Here is a 24,670-nt window from a genome sequence, read left to right as displayed (position 1 = left end):
AAAACAAAACAACAGATACTCAAAATATGAACAAAAAGGACTTTATATATATGAATTATTGGTAAAAGACATCCAATATTTAGGAATAACAGTGGCCATTTTCAGACATAAAAACAGTAATGGTAAACATTTATTGAACACTTTCTGTATTAAGCTTGGCATATGTGTTATCACATTTAATTTTCACAAAAATCATCAGTGTGGGTATTATTGTTAAGTCCTGTTTTATACATGAGAAAACTGTCTCAAAGAGGTGGTGTAATTTGGAGAAGGTCACAGAGCTCATATGACCCTGAGCCAGAATTGAAACCTCAGCATTCTGACTTTAGAGCTGCTCCCTTACACACTGAGTTATACTGCCTCCCAACAGGGTAAAAGTGATGCATATATGTATAAGTGTTTAGGAATCGCCTGACAGAAAACTGCCAAATGGCTATCATGCTTCCTTAGCTGACCTCTTTTTTAAAGTAACTCAGTTGAGACGCTTTCCCACCTGTGTGATCTCTCAATACTTGATTCTTCACACCTGACCCTGCAGGAGTCACTCCACAACCAATTTAGGATTGCATTTGTTTCCCTTTTCTCCTAGCCCTGCTTCCCCATTCTGAGAGGCCGCTGGCAGAGTGAGAGGCCACTGCCCCAGCAGGCTTGCTCCTCTGATTGGTAGGGGGTAGTGTGGGTCGGTCCTCCCATGTTGCTGTAGGCAATTTTGTATTAATCCAAGTAATACATGCCTTCTAATAATTAAATGTTTTCCTGATTCATAGCAAGTTACTTTTTTAAAAAACAAATTCAAGGTCTGGTATTTATTTTAGCTGTGTTAACTGACAGTTGGCTATACATTGTTTTCTTGGGAGACAAGCTAGTTACAAGGCTGGGCTAACCCTGATGACTCTCTTTGGGAGGTTTCAAGTCATAAATCCTTGGTACTCTTTGTACTGATTATGCTGAAGGACATTATGGTTTTATATTTTTGCACTTGCATGTTCTCTTAGCTGTTCAATCCATCATTTTTTGTCATTAGTTTGTTACCTTGATAGCTTCTAGACACACCTCTTCATTTTCTCTTAAGGCTTCCTCTCCACTTAACTTTGGCTACAGAGGAGTAATGTTATTCCTTAGATCAGCAATACTCAAGTTATTAGTGTCACCTTTATACTTAGGTGAACTGTGTCTTATGCATTTTTTTTAACATTGGTACCTAAAAGTATGTGGCATATAACAGGTGGTCAAGAAATGTCTGTTATACATGCATTCGTTCAACATTTCTTTCTTTTTTTCCATTTCTTGTTCTAATCTTTTGATGGCAATATCGTTAATGGTCCTTTAAAAGAACACTGATTTGCTATTCGTGATCATTGTAGGCTTATATTATTTCTTCCTCAGTTTTAGAGATCAGAGTAGGAGCTCTGCAAATCACTTGGTGGCTGTTTTTAAAGCCCATTCTGTTACAGTCCATAATAAATCTTTGAACTTCAAAAAGGAAAAAGGGAACAGATACTTTAAGAACATAAGATTAAACAGAGTTAGGGAGATGCTGCTTTGTACTTGGGCCTCTACTTCTGTCTTTCTCTCTCATACTTTGTTTCAGACAGCCTTGTTGAGCTATGACCGACATGCAGTAACCTGTACATAGGTATAGTGTACAGTGTGATTAGTTTTGGTATATGGCCTGAAACCATCACCACAGTCAAGATGGTAAACATCTCCATCACCCCCAAAAGTTTCTTCGTGTCCGTGTGTACTCCCTCTCTCCTGCCCCTTCCACTTACCCATGTCCCAGGTAGCCGCTGGTCTGCTTTCGGTCACTGTACATAAGTTTGTATTTTCTAGAGTATTGTATAAATGGAGTCATATGGTATGTATTTTTTGTCTGGCTTTCATTCAGCATAAGTATCTTGAGATTCATCCATGTTTTTTTTTTTTTCCTTTTTTCTTTTTCTGTGAACTCTACAGAGATACGCCCCTACTGTTGTGTGTTCATTCCTTCTTATTGCTGAGTCATATGCATTGTGTGGATATGCAATTCATTTATCCAGCTCTACTATTTACTAGCATTGTGACTTTAGGCAGCTTCATCTTTATAAGCCTCAGTGCCCTTGTTTGTAAAATGGGGATACTATCACCTACATCATGGGGTCATTGTGAATTACGATTATTTATATAAAATTCATAGTAAAATGCCAGATACTCAGTAGGAGATCAGTAGGGAACAACTGCTATTGTTTGTTTATACATTAACTCAGTATTTTAGACCTAATAGACCTTGAAACCCCCTTTTCACTGAATGCCTCATAATATCCTGGTGCCATGGCCATTTACTCTGACACATGAGATGGTTTGCTGTTACTTTAAGCTTAATTTGTAAGGCATGCTTTCAGATAAGTACCACCATCCACTTGGAAGTAGCTTCTTAAACTTCAAGGGCAGTGTCTAGTCTGAAGTAATCACTTTCTAGAACAGTCTCTAGAGGAAGTAGCTTCCTGTACTGCAGGGGTAGTGTCTAGAATGAAGCAATCAGTCTCTAGCAATGTATAGAAAAATCATCTGAGGTGCTTGTTACAATGTATACCTCCAGAACTCATTTCCATAGTGTCTGATTCTTAGGTTGTGGTAGAACTTGGGAATCTACATCTTTAACAGGCTCCCCATGGGTTGCTGTTTTGGAACCTGTAGACTACATTTTGAGAAGCGAATGGCTTACAAAACTCTTAGTGTGTGATGGCAGATGTCATAATGTCTGTGCTGGCACCTTTCAGTGGCATGAGAGGCCACCGAATACCCATTTTCCTCATTTGCTTGCCCTTTGATTTAGCAGATGTTTACTGAGCAACTGATATGTGCCAGACTGAGCCGCTTGCTAGGCAGAGAAACTTCAATAAGACTTGATCCCTGTCCTTAAAGAGTATCTTGACAGCAGAGAAATCCTGCCACATGTGTGGTTATTTTGGGGGAAGTATGCACAAGAGTCGCCAAATTACAGATTTCACCATAAGGCTTCAGCAATGAGCGCATTTAAGAGCTGTTCACTTAGAACAACATTGTTTCACATTTCCGTACAATTTTACAGTTTGTTTGGGGTATTTTGTTTTTCTGTTTATACATTTTTAGCTCCCCAAGAGCTTTGAGTGGTGTCCTGTGATTGGTCGTTGTTTGGTTAATCATAACTTGAGAACAGCTTAACATTAAAAATAGTCTACTCCTGGATGTGTCATTCCATTTCTGAAACACAGCTGTGAGGTGTGCACCTGGGCAGGATTGAGTTTAGGGAGGACACCATGAACTAGTGTCCCAATTGTTTTATTTCCTGAGATCAATGATGAAAGGTGGCAAAGCCATTCCCTGAGCAGTGATTGCAGCAACATGAGAAGAAGCTGGGCTACTTGAATTGTGAGAAACCAAAGCCAAAACTTATTAAAGAGAAATCTCTTAGGTGCTAGAGTGGGACCATGTCTTCTGCGTGTCTTTCTATCAGTGTAATATCCCTTACCCATGAGAAAAGCAGATAGTGACCTAAGAGGTCACTTCTGACCTTTGGCTAAGCTGAGTAAAACTTTAATTTAGAGCCAGACTCATACTGTTTTCAGTTTTATGCTAGGTTTTGGTTTTGGTTTTGGTTTTTTGTTTGTTTGTTTTTGAGACTGAATCTTGCTCTGTTGCCCAGGCTGGAGTGTAGTGGTGCAATCTCAGCTCACTGCAGCCTCGGCCTCCCGGGTTCAAGTGATTCTCCTGCCTCAGCCTCCTGAGTAGCTGGGACTGCAGGCACGCGCCACCATGCCTGGCTAATTTTTGTATTTTTAGTAGAGACGGGGTTTCACCATATTGTTCAGGCTGGTCACGAACTCCTGACCTCAGGTGATCCACCCGCCTTAGCCTCCCAAAGTGCTGGGATTACAGGCGTGAGCCACTGTGCCCAGCCTTTTTTTTTTTTTTTTTTTTTTTTATGTTTTAGGAATCATTTATTTAACTCTTCTGGACGTTAGCATTAGCAAGTTTTGACACTGCCACTTATTTGCTCTGTGGCTTTAGGCAAGTTGTTTTGCCTCTCTGTGCCAGTTTTCATGTGGGTAAAAACAAATAAAGGCAAGGTAGGGGTTGGACAGGGCGCTGGCGCTGGCATTTTCCAGTTCTCTCGTCTGTATTTTCTGACATGTGTCTGCCTCCCAACATGCAGGCAGCAGAGATGCTACAGATTGAGAACAGCGTGGAGCTAACAAGACTTGCATACAGTGAGATACAGTGGATGATTTTGTGAGTGGCTGGGATACTTTCTGGAGGTTGAAAATTGTTTTTATTTAGCTGGCATCACGTGTCCGTTAACGGCACTCAGCATCCCCAGGGATTGAGTGTGGCTTGCACCTCAGTGACAGACAAGCCCCACGGGGACTCTGAGGCTCAGGGAATTTCACTGGGGATTCAGACACCACCCATGGTCCCTGCAGACCAGGCGGTGCTCAGAAGCATGGAGGCATCAGAGATCCCGTTCTCATCCAGGACACCACGTTGCCTGGGAGGCACCACATTGATACTAAAACAACTAAGTTAGGGTAGACATAGGAATATCAGAGAGAGTTGCAGGGGGACGCCGTAAACACATTCACGTACCGCAGGGAGCACCGGACCAGCTGAATTGGGGACCCTTTCTAGCGCCAGGCTTCTGGGATTCCTTTGAGCGCCTTCTGTGTGCAATCTACTGGTCCAAACTGGCTTATGCAAAAAGTTAACTTGTTGGCTCCTGTGACTTCATAGTGTGAAAGGAGAGATAGCTCTGGCCATGGCTGGGTACAGTTATGGCAACACTGTCATCAGGACCTGGGTTCTTTCTCCCTGTCTCAGCAATGCTTCCTCTCTGCGGCCTCCACTTTCGGAAAGGCTTGCCCTCATGGTGACAGAAATGGCAGCAGCTGCTCTAACTTCAGGTGCAATCCAACAGAAAGTGGCCAAAGCCGTGGTAGGTGGCACACAGTCACAAGGTAAAGTCCCACGATAGGCCGTCTGTACCTTGAGGAGCAAGGAAGCCAGTGGTGGATCGGTCCAAGTCCCAAAACCTTAAAAGTAGGGAAACCGGTAGTGCAGCCTTCAGTCTTTTGCCAGAGGCCGGAGAGCCCTTGGCAAACCACTGGTGTGAGTCCAAGAATCCAAATGCTGAAGAACTTGGAGCCTGATGTTCGAGGGCAGGAAGCATCCAGCATAGGAGAAAGATGAAGGCTGGAATTGTCTTCCTTCTTTATTCCTAGCCGTGTCTCTGCTTTTAATTAATTGTGTATACAGCAAAGTGGGTCTTCAACTAGAATAAGGAGATAGCTTTTTCTACTATTGATTTCTGTGCTTTTTGATCGACTCTTCACCTAAAAATCTAGAAGACTCCCAAAGCTGAAGATCTAGTATCATTTTTTTCCCCTTCAACTTTATTTCAAAGGCAAACACGTCTCTTCTCCTATGTGAATCTGGTGTTTTCAGCCGTGTTGCTGCTGTGGAGGTTTGTCAAGTGCAGATCTGTGTTTGGAGGGCTCTGTTCACTGACAGGGTTGGGTAGCCCTCTTGAGAGTGAGTTAATGAGATTCATTTTACAGGTCTATGAAAGGTGAAAATAAGTAGTTGTTTTTCCAAATCTCCTTTCTGTTAATGATTAAGCTTAAGATATGCAGCCATGGATAGAAGGGCTAATGGTTTTATGGCAAGGGAATTTTATTTAATTAAACATTTATTGAGCACCTACTATATACCAGTTTATTCATTGAGACCAAGAAAAGTGATACAAATTGTCTACATACTACCCAGTATTCAAAGCGGTATTGATTCTGTTAAGTCTAATAGAACCCAGTGTAAATAGATTCGATTATGCTTAAATCCGGGAGGTAGAACTCGGTGAAAGGGGTGCCAGCTACTCTCCTTACTAGACCTGTGACCTTAGGCAAGTTACTTAACCTCCTTGAAGTTCATCTAAAATAGTAGTAGTAACGTCTCCCAGGCCTGGTGTGAGGAGGAAGGTAGATGGCACGGTGTCTGGGATGATGTGGAGCGATTATAGTCTCTATCATTATTGCCATCACCCAGCCCTCAGCAGTCAACGGAGGCCTGAGTGAACAAGAATATAGTATAACTCAAACAGATCTGAAGGCAGTAGGCAAACAATTGGGGTAAATAAGTCAATTCAGTTACAAGGCTTGAGTTAAGGGAAAGATTAAATGGTTTTTCACTTATAGAGGAAAAGAAATGGTCTCATCTTGAAATATATTTACCTACATTTCACTCTAGGTAAAGTACTTAGATTACTTCTGTGACCATGCATTAACATGAATTTATTGAAGTATCTTTACCCCTGAGAATTAAGAGTTAGTTCCAAATGTATGGTTAAAGAACTTAGCCCTTTCAACAGAACTCTGTTTTGGTCAGCTTTTGGAGTTCTGTTACGTGATAGTAATTGATGAACCCCTGCCTATCCTAATATCCTAATCCCCTTCTGTTTAGGCAGAAAAACTGTTGCAGAAAAGGGCTTGCTTGCTTATTCCACTGTGGAGCCCTAGGCAGCTTTAGGGGGCTGATGGAGTAACTGCTGTAGTGCTGGCATGAGTGTAGGTCCCCAGTAGGTTCTGAAAGAAAGAGCAGAGAGAGCAGGGCTGTCCATGCAGCTAACTGCCCTCTCCTGGCCCTTTCATCAGCCCACCCCTGCTTCTCTTCCCAGATGGCCGCCCTAGCATCACTGTTGAGCAATGAAGTGAACAAATGTTTTAATTTCACTGCTGAGTAGTTCTGCAAAGAGGGAGACAGCAGAGAGGATAATGAGAAGCGTATCAGATGCCACCATTGATGAAAGCTTCTCTTCCCCACTGGCTCAAATGATAATGCCAGACAAATTGGATACCGAGAGATGTGGATTTGGGATATTCGGAGAGTTTCAGGTGAAAAAAAAAAAAGCCTGGCCTAGGCTAGAATGAGATAGCTGTATGCTGTATTAATTGAGATGCACAAAAGGCAGGCAGGAAGGAAAGGGAAAATAAAAAGGAAGAAACATGTTTACTGAGGGTATTAGCAGCAAGCGGCTCTGTATTAGTTATCCAGTGCTGTATCACAAATTGCTCTAAAATCTAGCAGCTTCAAACAACAAACATTTATTACTACAGTTCCCATGGGTCAGGAATCCAGGTACAGCTCATCTGAATCCTCTGGCTCAGCCGCTCACAGGCTGCAGTCAAGGTGTCAGCCAGGGCTGCATCTCAAGGCTCAGCCCAGGGAGTACCTTTTTCTAAGCCCACTCTCATGGCTGTTGGCAGGCTTCAGAAGATCCACTTCCAAGCTTACTCCCTGACTGTTGGCTGGAGACATCAGTTCTTTGCCACCTGGGTGTCTCCATAGGGCAGCTCACAACATGGCAGCTTGCATCTCACAGAGCAAGGGCAGAGAGAGAAAACACAGGCAAGATGGAAGTCAAACTAGCCTGACCTCAAAAGTAGCATCCTGTAACTTTTACCATATTCTCCTTCTTAGAAGCAAGTCATGAGGTTCAATCCAACAGCATGAATATCCAGAGTCAGGTATCATTAGGATCCATTTTAGATGCTGCCTGCCTTGGGGTCCCTACTGCTGTCAGTGAAAAGGCGTTTTAAAGAGATTTCAAGCCAACTAACAAAAACATGAAAAGTTGATTTAATTTAGCCAAAGGGGATTAAGCATTCAACTGACATCTTCATTTCTTGTTTATTATTATTACTATTATTATTATTTTTTTTTGAGACGGAGTCTCGCTCTGTCGCCCAGGCTGGAGTACAGTGGCCGGATCTCAGCTCACTGCAAGCTCCGCCTCCCGGGTTTACGCCATTCTCCTGCCTCAGCCTCCCGAGTAGCTGGGACTACAGGCGCCCGCCAGGTCGCCCGGCTAGTTTTTTGTATTTTAGTAGAGACGGGGTTTCACCATGTTAGCCAGGATGGTCTTGATCTCCTGACCTCGTGATCCGCCCGTCTCGGCCTCCCAAAGTGCTGGGATTACAGGCTTGAGCCACCGCGCCCGGCTTGTTTATTATTTTTTAAATACAAGATGAGTTACCTTAGGTTCTCAGAAGTTTCTTATGCTAATGATATGTTGATGTGGATTATTAAACTGTGTTTATGTGTACTTTTGGAGATGACTGAAAAACACAGGAAACTTTTAAAGTTTAATGTAGCTTTTTTATACAGACATCCTGTGATTAGGAAGCAAGCTAAAGCAAAGCCAAGAAACACAAGGTCTAACTCGTTTATAATTTCTACTTGGGAGGAGAGGAGAAAGATAAAATCTCTCTAAATAAAAATCTTAAACATATACTTACTACCAGAATTGGTAATAACAGCTGTCTAGCTAAATTTTGCTGTGTTGATACAGTATTCATGAGCTCCTTCAGTGTGGTGGGGAGACTGTGTGTGTGTAGAAAACTAACCTCTTGCTCTCTAAAGACTCTGGTGAGAAAATTTTTCTATTTTATAATCTTGACACTAAAAAAAATCAAAGGTAGATGGTAGTTTTGTCAAGTAGAAATATAAAGACTCTACATATGACTGGACACACGAAATTCAGTTTTGGTTACCAGATTTTTTCAAGTAAATTAATTATTGCTAAAATAGAAATATGAATCCTACCTTCCAATTGACCTTCCTCGCATTTGCATGAGAGATGTTCTGTCAGACCAAAGAAAGGAATGCTAATTTTGTTTATTTTGCCACTGGGGTTGTTGATGTCTTAGAAGGGTCTAGAAGAGTCAAGATGATGACTTTGGTTTTATATGCGCCCCTGAGACCTCTGGAGGGAGGATAAGGTGTGTCCAGCAGAAACTGTGTGGCAGCTCTGGATTCTCTGGATTGAAACAGTGCAGGGTTAGAGCTGCTTTTCAGAGTGGTTTGCGTAAAGGTGATAGTTAAAGCGATACATGTGAGAGCTTTTCAAAAGAGAGCGTATAAAAGGAGAAAAAACATAAAAGATTGAGACCAGTCTTAGGTGCTGTTAATGGTTATGGATTTGGAAGAAGAACCAGTGGGAAAGGCTGAAAAGGAGTGGTCAGGAAGGCAAGTTCTTATCCCACATACTTCAGTGCTGCTGAAATCAGAAGAGAATTGTGATACAGAGGCACTGCCAAATGCCACCGAAAGGTCAAGTGGCACAAAGCCAGAGGCAAGGCCCGTTATATAAATGTTGGTTAGGGGAAGAAGCTGTGAAGCCCCTTCAGGCTGAAAGCAGTCATTCACACGGCGTAATTAACATGTGAGTCATATGTTCTTACAGCTGGCAACTACAAGCCAACACATTGTTAGCCTTAATTGTTACCGACTATATCTAAAATTAATAAGGCTCATGTCTTTTTAAATAGCCTGTCATTTATAATGTAAATGATTTAAGGTATTCTTTTTTCCTAAATTGTGAGATGTTAATTGCATTCTCAAATAATAAAATGACAGTTCATTAGATTTAAATTCAGACATCCTTGCCCATGAAATACTTAAAATGCCAGATTCAGAAAGGTATAATTAGGTAAGAAGTGCATTAAGTTTATTAAAAATTCACTGAGCCCCTACTGTGTGCCAGGCTATGCTATTTGCTGAAGATACAGAGGATACAGAACAGCATAATTCGTGTCTTCAAGAAGTCTAGTAGGAGAAAAAATGTAATAATTATGGTATGACAAATGTCAAATTAAAAACAGTGAAGAGGAGGTAGGGCCTGTGGCCAGGAAGGGCCTCCCAGCAGAGGTAACCCCTGAGCAAGGTTCGAGCATGGAGTCGTGGAATTGGAGTCCTCCAGAAGACAGGGGTGGGAACATGGGACCGCGGGGCTTGTTGGAACTGCCACTGGGGAAGAAAGTGCAGTGGATGAGGAGCTACAGGAGAAGCTGGCAGGAATCAAACTGTTGAGGGCCTTGTTTGCCAAATGCAGGGAGCGGATGGTTCTTGTGGTTCGCTAATCTATCTTTCTGGGTACTTTTGTTCCATAGACTGTAGTGAAATGTCTCGAGGGTGAAGGAGGACATTCAGCATTCCAGAGAATCCTGGGTAAAGTAAGAGAGGGGAGCCTGGATGTTCAGACCGTTGTGTCCCTGTTGAGGCTGTGCCAAGATTCTAATCCTGCAGTAAAAACAGCACTGTTAGACAGGAAGCCAGAAGATGTAGACACAGTGCAGCCAAAAGGTAGGAGAAGATCCTATGGATTGGAATGGCAGGGTTTTATTTTGGGATGATGCTATAAAGTTTGTTCCAGTGATACGTTTCTTTGGTAGCTTAGTTATTAAGTGGTTTTCACATAAGTTTCACATGTAAATTCCAGAAGCTGCATGTTAAATATACACCAACTAAATTTGAGTCTCCATTTCTATCCCACAGTTAACTAGTCTGACACCTTGAAGTTGGAGAATATCATCAATGTTCTCCTGCCCTTCAAAAAGCCACACATCCAAATCAATGACTTGAGTACCCAGGGTGGACTGGTTTGCTGACAGCACTTTAAGGCTGAAGCTTCTCTCATTTGGGTTAGGTACAAAGCAGTGGCCTTGCCAACCAGAAGTTAACCTCTGGCTGGCTCTGCAGCTTTGTGTTTCGACAGATAAATGAAACATTTTTCCTTTCATAGAATTTAAACAGAATAATAAAGTATTTTCCTCTGTAAAAGAGATTCTGCATTCAGGTGCTCAGAATAAGCTGAAAATCACTTTACTATTCTGTTAGATCTCTCTTGACAAACCATGCTGTCATTTTCTTCAAATTGACTAGCTTCTCTTGTGTGTCTCTAACTCTTTCTCCCCCAGGGAGCACAGAGGAGGGAAAGACCTTGTCTGTTCTGTTACTAGAACACAAAGAGGACCTGATACAGTGTGTAACACAGCTGAGACCTATTATGGAGTTCCTGGAAACAGCCAAGGAGGAATTCCTGACTGGCACTGAAAAAAGGGTAACTGTGTCAAGTGTCTCCTCCCTCCTCCTGAATTCATATAGCACTTAAAAAAAATTCTTTTTGTGGCACATAGCATTTTATACTTTGCAGTATTTTAATACATACTGCATAGTGAGCACCTTGAAGTTGAGGTGCTTGTTTTGTATCCTGTCGCTTTCCTTGCAGTAACTTGCTTAAGGCCTTGCACATGGAGCCATAAGGAAAATGGATAGGTGGGTGGGTGGGTGGGTGGATGGATGGATGGATGGATGGATGGATGGATGGATGGATGGATGGATGGATGTGTGGGTGGATGGATGTATGGACGGGTGGACAGATGGACAGATGGACGGATGGATGGATGGACGGACAGATGGACAGATGGATATATGCTATTCTTGCTCTGACTCTATCACTTTTTACTGTAAACGACTGTATCAAGAGTTAAAATGTTAAGGAAATTTTGTAATTATTATGACACCTTTCCTCTTTATAGAAATGTACTGTACATTCAGAATATGTAGAAAATGGGGAAAGCAATCAAAAAGAAAAAAATTCACATTTCACCACTCAGAGATGACACTGCTAACATGCTGAAGCATGTGTTCCCCTCTTTTTTTTTTTTCCTGAGGCAGAGTCTCGCTCTGTCTTCCAGGCTGGAGTGCAGTGGCACGATCTTGGCTCACTGCAAGCTCCACCTCCCGGGTTCACACCATTCTCCTGCCTCAGCCTCCCGAGTAGCTAGGACTACAGGCGTCCGCCACAACGCCCAGCTATTTTTTTGTATTTTTAGTAGAGACGGGGTTTCACCATGTTAGCTAGGATGGTCTCGATCTCTTGACCTCGTGATCCGCCCGCCTGGCCTCCCAAAGTGCTGGGATTATAGCCATGAGCCACCACATCTGGCCATGTTCCCCTCTTTCTTATTTGAGTCATCCCAGGATGGCGTTATACAGAACATATGGTTTTCTAACTTGACTTTTTACTTAATATCTTAATACATGTCTATATGTATAATATGGATTTTGTATCCTGTCTAATGGACATTCCATAATTCATTAATTCTTTATCATTGGGCATTAGTGTCCTTTTTTTTTTTTGGCTATTATAAGTGATGTTGTGAAAAACATTCTTGCACATAAATCTTTCCATACCTCTGAAATTATTCCCTTACTATACTTTCTAAGAAGTGGAAGTTTGGAATCGAGAGTATAAAAATTTTCAAGTGTTTGATACATATTGCCAAATTGCCCTTCAGGAAGGTTGTACCAATTTACTCTCCCACCAGCTAGCTACTAAAATCCTCATAAAACTGCTGGCATGACTTCTCAAGGCAACTAGATAACTATGTTTGTTGGTGTTATTGATTTCAACTTTGTGCTAAAAATACTTTTATATCTGGGAAGAAGGAATAGGGATAGAGTACTTTTGTGGCATCAATTCCTAAAACTGTGGGAAGTGACTTAAGTGTTCAGGAGAGAAAACGTTTAGAAGCCACTGGTATAATGGCTAAGCCCTGAATTTACAGTGACGACTAGATCCTCAATTTTATTTTTCTCAGTGATCTTATGTTGCACATGTGTGCACGTGCACACACGCACACACACAAAGGGAACAACCTTTAATCTCAGAATTACATTTTGTGATTTGTTTTTAAAATTTTGAGTCCTTTAAACTTCTTAGAGAAATACAATAAACAAAGATTAAACTTCTGTCTTTTCTCCTTAGTCTTCCAATTAAGTGTAATTTCAGACACTCAATTTAAGTAAGTTGCTTATAGCTCTAGAAGTTCCTGATTCCCTCTTTAGTGATTTCGTTGGATTACTCATTCAAACCTTTTTCTTATTAGCTAGATTGAATGTGTCCTTTGAACTGTTTCATTATCTTGGTAAAACAGCATTTATAGATAGAGTCCAAACTCAGCCTCATTCTCTGCAGCAAGATAGACCACACTGTCATTTTCTTCTGTCACTTTCAGTTTACTTGAAAGAGAAAGCTGAAGCAGAAGTGCTTAAATTAGTTATAAATCACAAAAACACTTCTTAAGATTGGGGTTCCACCAGACCTTCATTAAGTGATTCCTTCTCATGAAAGTGGAAGCATACTAATAAAGTGGGAGTGGAGAGGTGAATGTTGATTGAATAGCCACAGTATTTTGACATTGTGTGGAATGTGTACCCAGGCCTTTTCCAACTTTTTTTCTGGTTAGAAACCATGCTAATAATGGATGCCATGGCCTTTATAAATATGTTGGGTTTTGTAAGAAGCAGTAACCAGGAACATATTTACATAAGGACTGGAAACAGAAAAAAAAGGTAATTACTATAGCTGTCATTTATTTATTGCTTATTGTGTGCCAGGCAATGTGCTGAGGACTTTTTAAAACATTACTGAGTTTTGCCCTCATAGCAACTTTATGACATCATGGATATTACCCTTATTTTAAAGATGAAGAAACAGAACACAGGGAGGTGAAGCAGCTCACCCAAAGACACAGCTGTTTGGGGCTGGTAATAAGAACTAGACTTCTAACCAAAGCACATTCTCTTAACCCCTGTGAGTACTTCTCCCTAATCATATCAATAACATAGTCATTTCTTAAAGATCACATATGTCCTAGGAGTTAGGCAAGGCCATACAAACAGCACCTTCATTTTACAGTAACAACTGTGCAAGAGTTGGTATTATCTTCTTTTTCAAGTGAGGAAAATAAGGCTTGAAGAATTAAATAACTTGCCCAAAGTCACACAGGCAATAAATATTAGAATTGCAATTTGAACTAGGTCTGTCTGGATTTAAAGCCTGTGCTTACTCTTACCGGTGTCTGGCTGCCTCTTTATGTATCAGATTATTGCTTAGGAACCAAGATTTAGTTCTGAAATCAGTATGGTGTTTAGATACAAGCTCTTAATTTTTAAATTATGATTTATTTAGTAGAAATATATATATTAGACCTGAAAGAGAATGACTATATTCTGCACTGACAAAGAATATGACAGCTTGATTTATTATGTATATATTCCTTTCATATATATAAAACCAATTTGGTTTTAAAGCTAAATTCATTATTTTAAAATGGAAGTTAATTTGATAATGGCAGCCTCTGGCATACTACCATGACTAGGAGCTGGCATTTTCCCAAAGGAAAGCTCAAAATTCAGTTTCTGTGAATCTGTAGATTACATGTATTGAAATAATCCCCTGCTTTATCAGTTCCATAAGAGCTAAGCTATGCATATTATGCCATAGTCCATTAAGAAATAGTTCTATTGTAATATAAAAATATCTGTAAAATATCTGTCACGTGTTTTATTTTCATCGTTTTGCTAGAGTTCTGTGCCCTTTTGACTCAAAATCCTCTAGCACACCAAGGAAGGACAAAGGAGTGGAATTGCTGTATGTGGCTGTTGAGAATGAGAGGAATGGATAATGAGGAATCCACAAGAAAAATAATCTAGAAAGGCACTTTAAATCTAATATTTTGGAGTCCACAGACTAATGTACACATTATCTGAGTATTCAGATTACTATGCAAGTAAAGTAAAACAATGGAATTACAACCTATGAAATTATAACCTATGCTAATATTATGAACTTTGCTGAAAAAAGACCAAAAAACATTAAACCATGTTAATTGTCAATCTGTGTTTCTCAATCTTAGTGTCCAAACAAGCCACATCTAAAGAACCAGGTTACTTGCTATATCATATAGGCCTAGTTTAGGAATGTTTCCACAAAATGCAAGCTGTTGGAGGCAGAGCATATACACAGGCCTGCAATTGAGAAAGAAAGATTTTCACAGTTATTTGTTTGGAAAATATTTTAGATTTTTATTGAAACAAAATAAGGAAGAAACTATAGGAAAAAATAATGCTGGAGACCAACAGAGGAGGACTTGGAGATCGGGCATCTTGTGATGCTATCTTGCTAGGTTTTCCAGTGGTGTGTCAGATAAATGTTGAATTGCCAGTAACTGGTGTCTGGTTGATTGCTTGGCACTGCAGGTGATTCTGAGTTGCTGTGAGGGCAGAACACCCAAGGAGACAATAGAAAATTTGTTGCACAGAATGACTGAAGAGAAGACCCTGACTGCTGAGAGTTTGGTAAAACTCCTCCAGGCTGTGAAGATGACTTTCCCAAACCTGGGCCTTCTGCTAGAGAAGTTGCAGAAATTAGCCACTTTGCCAAGCGCCACAGGTATTAGTTAATTGTTGACTCTCTGGACTGGAACCACTCTTCCAGAAAATTATAGCTTGAAACACCCTTTTGGCTCCATGCTGGGGAGATAAGATAATGTTAAGAAATGTCATTGCAGTATAGAAACTAGCTGTCATAAATCAATAATTCTCGATCTCTCCGGAGTTAAGATCTGAAATCTGAGAGTGACTCTTCTGGGTTAAGCTCCCTCATGGTGTTCCTGTGGCTCAGGATTTATTAACATGTGGCTTTCCCAGGGCTGTCCAGGATCACCTGGGAAAGCCACAGGAGCAAATGTGCTCATAAGGCTCAGCACGCTGTCAACCATATTCACAAATAGGAGCAGCAAAGCCTCAAATCTCGATCGCCCCTTTTCTGCTAGAGTGCTGTCTGCTTCCAGCAGTCCCCAGAACTCACTACTCTGGTGTCTGTTCAGCTTGGGGAAATGAGTCCATATCCTATGCCTTAGAAAGACAATCCAATTTAAGCCAACTCTTCCCTGTCCCAGAGCATTTAGGACTCAGATGGTTTTCAGAAAAAGGATATTTGTCCCTAGCCTATAAAAGTAGTATGTACTTATGCAAACTTGGACAATTCCAAATATAAGGTAGAAAACCATTTAAAATCCTACCACTCAAGTATGCCTATATTAACACCTTGACATATTTTATCTATCATTTTTATAATATTAAGATACTATCGTATTGTATAATTTTATGGTTCCCCCATGTAACATTACAGCAGTGTTCTTTTTCACAGTTCAGAAAAACTCCCCACAGTCCTAGTTGTTGAAGGCTGTGTAGTTTTCCATCATAAGGACGTGTATGGTGTATTATTCATGCCCTTATTTCAGAGCACATGTAGCGTAATGGTTAGGACTGTAGGCATTAGTGTCAAGACTACCTGGGACTGCAGCCTCACCTCACCATTCTGTGGCTGTACTACCCTGAGCAAGTGACTTAACCTTTCTGAATCTCATTTGCTGTGTGAAATGGGGTAAGAGTGGTACCTATCACATTCGTTTTTGTGTGGCTAGTATAATACATGTTAAACATTTAGCACAGTGCCCGGCACATGGGCACTCAGTAAATATTACTTGTTATCTTCACTGTCATCATCAGCACAGATTATGCTTTGACAGTTGCCTTTGCACATAGACAAAGACCTTCAGATAATTTCTTAAGGTTCCGGAAGTGGAGTTACTGAGCTAAAGAAGAGAGTACATTTTTAAATATCTGCAAAGCTAAGAGAAATGCCTGATAGTTTCAATTTTTCTTAACTTTCAAGTAAATATGACCTCTTAGAGAACCTAACAAATTGGCCCAAAGGGCACCTAGTAGAAAAACCACGGGTCAGCTTCACACACACAGCCTTGATTCGTGCTTGTCTTTAGGATCGCCACATGGATCCTCTACCTCAGGCTTGACAAGCACCCCCCCTTGAATCTGCGCATCTGAGTCTCTTACAAGTACAGCCTTCTAATTAACCCCCTGGTGAACAATTGCTAGCTCCTACCACCAGGCACTGACTTTCAAAGTGTTAATGGCTTTATGACCCTGAAGCACCAAGCGATTAAGGGTAGGCAGAGGAGCTCTGAACATATGAGGCCCCAAGCCAGGGCTCTGCAGAGGACACTGAGCTGTTGTGCTGATTGCTATCTTCCTCTCTCATTGGTAGTATCCTGGAGTCTTTTGTAGAAGGTTTTGTTGCATCAAACATTATTGTTTTGCTAATATCCTTACAGTCCAACCAAGCCCTGATGATTATGGGACTGAGCTATTGAGACGCTATCACGAAAACCTCTCTGAGATTTTCACAGACAACCAGATTTTATTAAAGATGATCTCACACATGACAAGTTTAGTCCCTGGAGAAAGAGAGGTAAGAGAGGGAGAGAAACAGAGGGAGGGGAGGGTAAAATGAAAAAGAAGGAAAAAATATGAACACCCACATATACATTTATATTTTCTGTAAATATTACATATGTAGCCATGTTGAGAATTGCTAAGTGGAGGAGAAATAGAAGGTAACTCAGTTTCTAAGGTGGAGTAACAGAATAGTTGTAATTTCTGTGGTAATAAGGAAAGGCATTCAAAAGGACAAATGAAGAACCTTGACATGTATAAGAAATCTCTCAGATTGAGAGATTTGAGGATGTTGAAAAACTCCTTCCCCAAACATGTTCACTGTAACCCAATACCTAGACTTGCAGCTCTGCAGCTGCGCCAGTGGCTGGAGAGTCTCTTAAATGAGCATTTGTGTTACATCTTGAAGGTCATGGAGAAACTTGTGAAACGTGACTCTGGTTCAGGTGGTTTCAATTCCCTGGTATCAGCAGTTCTAGAAAAGCAGACTCTCTCTGCCACAGCCGTTTGGCAACTGCTGCTGGTGGTTCAGGAGACAAAGACCTGCCCATTGGACCTGCTCATGGAGGAAATACGAAGGGAGTCTGGTGCCGATGCTTTCTTCCGGGCAGGTAAGTTACCTGACCTCTGGAGGGGTTTTGCCCCCACTAGAGATGGCTGTCAGGCTTCCTAGAAAATAGGAAGAGTTCTCTTACGGTAGTCACCCACATCCCTACTATTAGAAGTAAGGACTGGCATTTTCGTTCAAGGACACAAGAGTTTGTAAACCTTTTAAAAAATAGATGCAGTAATTATCTTAAACTTACATTCGTTATTATACTCTGATTACAGTGCTGTTTGCCATTTTCCCCGCTGCCAGCCTCAGACAGGAGATAGGGGAAATGTGTTTTCATTATGAAGAGTTGAGTGGAGGAAGGGTGAAGGAAAAAACGGTGCTCACTGTTTGACGAATGAGTTTTTGATCCCCCTTTTTTTCAGTGACCACCCCAGAACGTGCCACTGTAGAAACAATCCTGAAGCATAACCACTTGATCTTGGAGGCCATCCAACAGAAGATTGAGTGCAAGTTCTTTACCTCGGAGGAGGAGCACCTGGCAGAGACTGTGAAAGAGGTGTGGTGGGAATAAAAAGCAAAATGCCGGAGAGTTTTACAGTTGTTGCCTGAGACTGTCTTCATTCCTAAGGGAGGAACCAATATCTGGTTGGGTTGTTTTCCTTCTTTTTTTTTTCTTTTTTGCTTTTGAGACAAAGTCTCGCTCTGTCGCCCAGGCTGCAGTGCAGTGGCACGATCTTGGCTCATGGCAACCTCTGCCTTCCGGGTTCAAGCGATTCTCCTGCCTCAGCCTCCCAAGTGTCTGAGATTACAGGTGTGCACCACCATGTCCTGCTAATTTTTTTGTATTTTTAGTGGAGACAGGGTTTCACCATGTTGGCCAGGCTGGTCTCAAACTCCTGGCCTCAAGTAATTCACCCACCTCAGCTTCCCCAAAGTGCTGGGATTACAGGTGTGAGCCACCATGCCTGGCTGGAACCAATATCTGTACCCCATGCTAGGCTAATGCTTCCTAACACGTTTGTTCTTTTAATCCTTCCAGCTCTACATGGCAGGTGATGTTACCACATTTTATAGACAAGGGTTCTCAGGCCCCAAGGGGTTAAGTTACCTGTCTAAAATGCTCTGGCAGGGAGGAGATGATGTCAGGCTTTGAACCCGGGTTCCTATGACTCAAACCAATTTATTCCATTTGTCTAAACCTGGTATCCCCTGGAGCCCTGATACTGTTCTCTTACCTGTTCTAAGAAGCAGCTTCTCTCAGATGAAGGAAAGCAAAACTGGTCTTATTACATGTTCTATTCTGGCTTCTATAAAGAGCCAAAATAAACATAGATAGAACAAAGCTTTTGCCCATATGGGGTAGCAAATAATGCCAGCTCATTTTCTGTAAGGCTTCACACAATGTGGCCAGCATCCCAGGAATACCAGGTGGGGACTGGGGGAACTCATGGGTGTCCAGCCCAGGATCATGTGCATCTTGAGTGGAGAAGAACAAGAAAGGAACATGAAGTTAAACTACAGATTCAAACGTAGTGCTCTTTTGATTCCTGCAGGTGTGGAAGGTATGCAGAAGGGCGGGTTTCTCACTATCTCTATGCAGGTGACAGCCACATGTTGGTCTAACTCAGATGGGAAGAAGATGGCACACATTTCTGTGGGGCTTCAGAGGAGAGATTCATCTGTTAGACCCTCTCCAGCATGCCACAGCTTCAGAAATGGGGTTTCTGCAGTTGATCAGTTTTAGCCTCACTCATTAGTCTCATGCCTGCCTCCAGGGACATCAGGTTTATTTAGATAGACTTGAAAAGAGCAGAAATAAAATATCTTCCAAAATGAAAATTCCATTTGGCCATCTGTGGATGGTTTAGCTTTATTTTCTCAGTGTACCGACTCTTTCTGCTGATAGCTCTAACGTTCTGAAAGAGGACAACGGCTTTGAAATAATATTCTTGGCCTCTTTAAAGCTTCTATTTGAACCTTCTTTAAAACGCCGAGTTTCTTTGTGAAAGAAAATGACGTTTAAACGGGTATATCTAAGTATCTAAAAATATGAAGCCACTGCTCATGCAGAATTACTTCCAGACACTGAGACAATTATATGTTATGAAAACTTACTCTGAGTTTCAAGACAGACACACCGATGACCAAATCCTATAGCTTTTCAAGCTTTTAGTATTAAAATCCAGAAAAGGGCCGGGAGGCGGGCGGATCACGAGGTCAGGAGATCGAGACCACAGTGAAACTCCGTCTCTACTAAAAATACAAAAAATTAGCCGGGCGCGGTGGCGGGCGCCTGTAGTCCCAGCTACTCTGCAGGCTGAGACAGGAGAATGGCGTGAACCCGGGAGGCGGAGCTTGCAGTGAGCTGGGATGGCGCCACTGCATTCCAGCCTGGGGATAGAGCGAGACTCCGTCTCAAAAAAAATAAAATAAAATCCAGAAAAGGTCTCTGGGAGACTCCTAGTTTCCGATAAGCTATTTCTTATAGAAAATGTTTATGCTTCCCTGCATATATCTTCTTTGTATTTGCACATTTATCTGGATACATGCTTCTTTTTTTGTTTTGTTTTGTTAGTTTTCCTGTTCTTTGGCAAACAGAGCTGTCCACTACATTTATCACAAGGCGATGTATAAACTGCTTATAAATAGAGCAGTGCCTTCCTGGGATTAGCTTTTTTTTTTTTTTAAGTTGAAAACCATGGAGAAAATCTGCTGAGATTAACCCCACACCTTTGTCTCCTGGTATTCATTTAGATTCTGAGCATTTCCTCTGAGACAGCCAGCCCTGAAGCTTCCCTGAGAGCAGTGCTGAGCAGAGCCGTGGAAAAATCAGTCTCGGCCATTGAAATATGCCACCTCCTGTGCAGTGTCCACAAATCTTTTCCAGGCCTGCAGCCTGTCATGCAGGAGTTAGCATACATTGGTAAGGAACAGGCCAGGTGGGAAGGGGGTTCCTATCAGCACCCCTGGTTGTTTCCTGAAGAAAGAGGCAGCAGTTCGTATCAGAGTTTATCACAACCTTAAGTTACGTATTCATTTTATATGCTCTCAATACCTAAAAAAGTCGTGAGGCATAGAGGGAAAATGTTCTTTGTGTTTATTGGAAAGTAAAGAGGACAATGATATTACTTCAGAGGGTTTTGAGGATCTCAAGTAGTCTCTAGTCTCCTTTGTGTTAGAAATGTTATAAAGCAAAATAGAAACAGGGTTTGCAGAGCCACGAGCTGTCTCTCTTGTGCAGGTGTCCTTACTAAGGAAGATGGAGAGAAGGAAACGTGGAAGGTGAGTAATAAATTTCACCTTGAAGCCAACAACAAAGAAGATGAAAAGGCAGCCAAAGAAGACAGCCAGCCTGGGGAACAGAATGATCAAGGAGAGACTGGTTCCTTGCCAGGACGGCAAGAGAAAGAGGCTTCTGCCTCCCCAGACCCTGCCAAGAAGAGCTTCGTCTGTAAGGCCTGCGACAAAAGCTTCCATTTCTACTGCCGCCTGAAGGTGCACATGAAGCGCTGCCGGGTGGCCAAGAGCAAACAGGTGCAGTGTAAGGAGTGCAGAGAGACCAAGGATTCCAAGAAAGAGCTGGACAAACATCAGCTGGAGGCCCATGGTGCAGGTGGAGAGCCCGACGCACCCAAGAAGAAGAAGAAGAGGCTTCCAGTGACATGTGACCTCTGTGGGAGAGAATTTGCGCATGCCTCAGGTACGTTCAAGAAGGCAAAGGAACAGAGGATGATAACTGTGGGTTTTATAGTTTGGATTTCAGGCCTTGCCCTTTGTTGTGTGCAGTGAGGGCTGTGGGTGGGCTTAGAAAATAGAGCAGGTTCCTACAGATGCAGGGTAATATTTTGAGAAGAGCATGGGCTTTGGAATCAGCCCCCTTAGCTTTGATTTCCCCAAATCTATTAAAGCAGCACCCTGATGCCGCTTACTTTGTTGGATTGTTATGAAGGCTTAAGGTAACAGAGCTAAACACCAGTGCACTGCCTGTAATAGAGCGAGCACACAGTAACTTGTAGCTCTTACTGTTTACTGTGATAACCAGCTACTTAATACCTGGCTCATGTTTCCATGTGCCACTTGTTTCTTGGTAACAAACAAGAGTCATGGAAATCATGGGATGTATAATCAGAATGTTTTTCCCCTGTCCTAGAATTTGTATAAACCTAATGAAATATAAAAGCAAGTTGAGTTTCCCTAGTTCTGGGTGTCAGGGTCCTATTTAACAGAGAGAAGGGATTCCATCCAGGAATGAGGCCAGGTGACTTTGGAGATGCCAGTTGGTGGGCAGAGAGCAGCGCGGCTGTGTGCAGTGGGCACAAGCGTGGCCTGGCACCCTGGGCTTCATGCTGTGCTTCCTCCGGAGGCCTGGCCTGTGCTCTTGGCATCCTGTGCGAGATTCCTAACACTGATTAGTAGCATCTCTTCTGGCCTCTGGTATGCGTGGCTTCCCTAGGCATGCAGTACCACAAGCTGACAGAGCACTTCGATGAGAAGCCTTTCTCCTGTGAAGAGTGTGGGGCGAAGTTTGCAGCCAATTCCACCCTGAAGAACCACCTTCGCCTTCACACCGGGGACCGCCCATTCATGTGCAAGCACTGCCTCATGACCTTCACCCAGGCCTCCGCCCTGGCCTATCACACCAAGAAGAAGCACTCGGAAGGTAAGGCGGGGCGCAGTTCATTTCTCCTGCAGACTTCACTATGAACTGCCTAAACCCCATTTGGATTAGGTGTGATATAGATCTCAAAAACAAAACAATTTGATAGCACAACAGGGTGACTATAGTCAATAATAACTTTTTTTTTTTTTGAGACGGAGTCTCGCTCTGTCGCCCGGGCTGGAGTGTAGTGGCCGGATCTCAGCTCACTGCAAGCTCCGCCTCCCGGGTTCACGCCATTCTCCTGCCTCAGCCTCCTGAGTAGCTGGGACTACAGGCGCCCACCAGGTCGCCCGGCTAGTTTTTTGTATTTTAGTAGAGACGGGGTTTCACCGTGTTAGCCAGGATGGTCTCGATCTCCTGACCTCGTGATCCGCCCGTCTCGGCCTCCCAAAGTGCTGGGATTACAGGCTTGAGCCACCGCGCCCGGCGTCAATAATAACTTAATTGTACATTTTAAGTAAAGAGTGTGATTTGGATTATGTATTACACAGAGGGTAAATGCTGGAGGGGATGGCTCTCGCATTCTTCATGATGTAGTTATTTCATATTGCTTGCCTGTATCACAACATCGCATGTACCTCATGAATATATACACCTACTGTGTACCCACAAAAGTTAAGTATCAAAAAAAAATAAGGTCGAGGCGGGCAGATCACGAGGTCAGGAGATCGAGACCATCCTAGCTAACACAGTGAAACCCCATCTCTACTAAAAAATACAAAAAATTAGCCAGGCGTGGTGGCGGGCACCTGTAGTCCCAGCTACTCGGGAGGCTGAGGCAGGAGAATGGCGTGAACCTGAGAGGCGGAGCTTGCAGTAAGCCAAGATTGCACCACTGCACTCCAGCCTGGTGACAGAGCGAGACTCCGTCTCAAAAAATAAATCAATAAAATAAAATAAAATAACAATGCACAACCTCTAGGCAAACAGATGACTGGGAATAGCTCTGTGCATAGACATGTAAACTGCTTACTGGGAGAGCTTCTGAAAGAGGCTGGCTAACCTCCTATGACTTTGTATTAGGTTTGTGGAAAAGTCATTGTGGTTTTTGCCATTAAAAGTTAGAGAGAATTTACATAAAATTCTTTGAGCTTTGAGGTTGAGTTCAAGCATGAGAAGGACCCTGACTGAGCACCTACTGTGGATCAGGCAATGGCAGGTGCCGAGTAGCTGAGCTGGGGTTCCTGTGTGCCCATAGCTTGTGGCCTGAAGGGGGCAAGGGGAGGGGAGTGTAGTGCCCGTTACAATGCAGATTCTCAGCTGTATGATGCAGAATAACACCAGCATGATGAGGAAGGATGGAGAAGGGGTCTCTAGTCCAGTTGGAGGGGAGGAGGAGGTGCATTGTCAGGGAAAGCTTCTTGAAGGAGTCTACGTATTGTTTAGAGCACTTACGTGTAAATTATAACGCAACCATTGTTTGACCTGGACTGTCACCATAGCCTCAAAGCTGGTCTTGCTCTCACCATTTCTCTTGATACTTAAAAAATAAATAAACCCTATCAGGTCACTTCTCTGCTCCAAACTCTTCAATGGCTTTTTGTCTCAGTCAGTTGTGAAATGCAGAGTCCTTGAGATAGCTTCTCAGGCCCCCCATGATTAAGGTTCCTGATTCTTCTCTGTCTTCATCTTTTAGGCCTGTGCATTTTAGCTTTCTGGCCAGCCTTCAGGCCTGCAGGTACCTGTTCCAGGACCTTTATTCTTACCCTTCCTTTTGCTGGGAACACTTCCCGTCAGACACGTCATGCTTCACTTCATCACCTCCTTTGAGACCTTACTTACACTTAGCTTCTCGGTGAGTCCCTTCCTGGCCACCCTCTGTAAGGTCTCAGCACCCCACCCCTGGTTTCCATGCAGTATTTTTCTCCCATAGTGCTTCTCATATGATATAGTATCTACTTTAGTAATTTACTTCTGCTTTGTCTTCCCTGTTAGAATGCAAGAGTCATGAGGGGCAAACTGTTAGTTTTTCTTTTCCCACTGCTGTATCCATGGGACTTAGACTAGTACTTGGCAAAAGTAGGCCCTCAACCGATATTTGCTGAGTGAATGAATTTCATAAGCACTCTTTCAGGCATGGGGTATTGTAAATATACGCACCCCTGTCATGGGACTTACATCCCACTGGGTAAAACTGACAATAAACAAATAAATATATAGTATAAATTTAGATAGCAGTTATTGCTATGAAGAAGCGTAAAGCAAGGTACACAGTGAGGGGACAGGGCTTGGGGAACACTGTTTGTATCATCAGAGAAGGCCTCTGCGAGATGGCATTTGTGGAGAAACCTAAACAAAGTGAGAAACGGAGCCAGTGGAAGACCTAGAAGGAGAGCATCCCAAGTGCAGAGCACCTCCCCAGTGGAAATGAGCTTTACCTGCACGACAGACCAGAGAGAGCTAGAAGGGGCTAAAGCAGAGTCAACGAGGAAGAGCATTAAGCAATAAGGCCAGAGATGCTAGCAAAGGCTGGACCTTGGAGGGTCTTACAAGCCAGGGTG

General features: G+C 42.5%; 1 protein-coding gene across 2 annotated transcripts in view; it reads left to right on the top strand.

Moving 5' to 3' along the window:
• Positions 1-24,670, top strand: part of ZBTB40 (zinc finger and BTB domain containing 40) — an 86,004-nt gene that overhangs the window by 45,603 nt on the left and 15,731 nt on the right. For both annotated transcript variants that reach the window (XM_017886540.1, XM_017886541.1), the window contains 9 exons: positions 9,960-10,152; positions 10,767-10,909; positions 14,896-15,088; positions 16,833-16,969; positions 17,363-17,564; positions 17,932-18,065; positions 20,264-20,432; positions 20,751-21,209; positions 21,963-22,169. In XM_017886540.1, coding sequence (XP_017742029.1) covers positions 9,960-10,152; positions 10,767-10,909; positions 14,896-15,088; positions 16,833-16,969; positions 17,363-17,564; positions 17,932-18,065; positions 20,264-20,432; positions 20,751-21,209; positions 21,963-22,169 — 1,837 coding nt within the window. The remainder of the gene's footprint in view (positions 1-9,959; positions 10,153-10,766; positions 10,910-14,895; positions 15,089-16,832; positions 16,970-17,362; positions 17,565-17,931; positions 18,066-20,263; positions 20,433-20,750; positions 21,210-21,962; positions 22,170-24,670) is intronic.

The sequence above is a fragment of the Rhinopithecus bieti genome, unplaced genomic scaffold, assembly GCF_001698545.2.
Source record: "Rhinopithecus bieti isolate Rb0 unplaced genomic scaffold, ASM169854v2 scaffold_14826, whole genome shotgun sequence".
NCBI lineage: Eukaryota > Metazoa > Chordata > Mammalia > Primates > Cercopithecidae > Rhinopithecus > Rhinopithecus bieti.
This window is presented reverse-complemented; position numbering and strand designations above follow the sequence as displayed.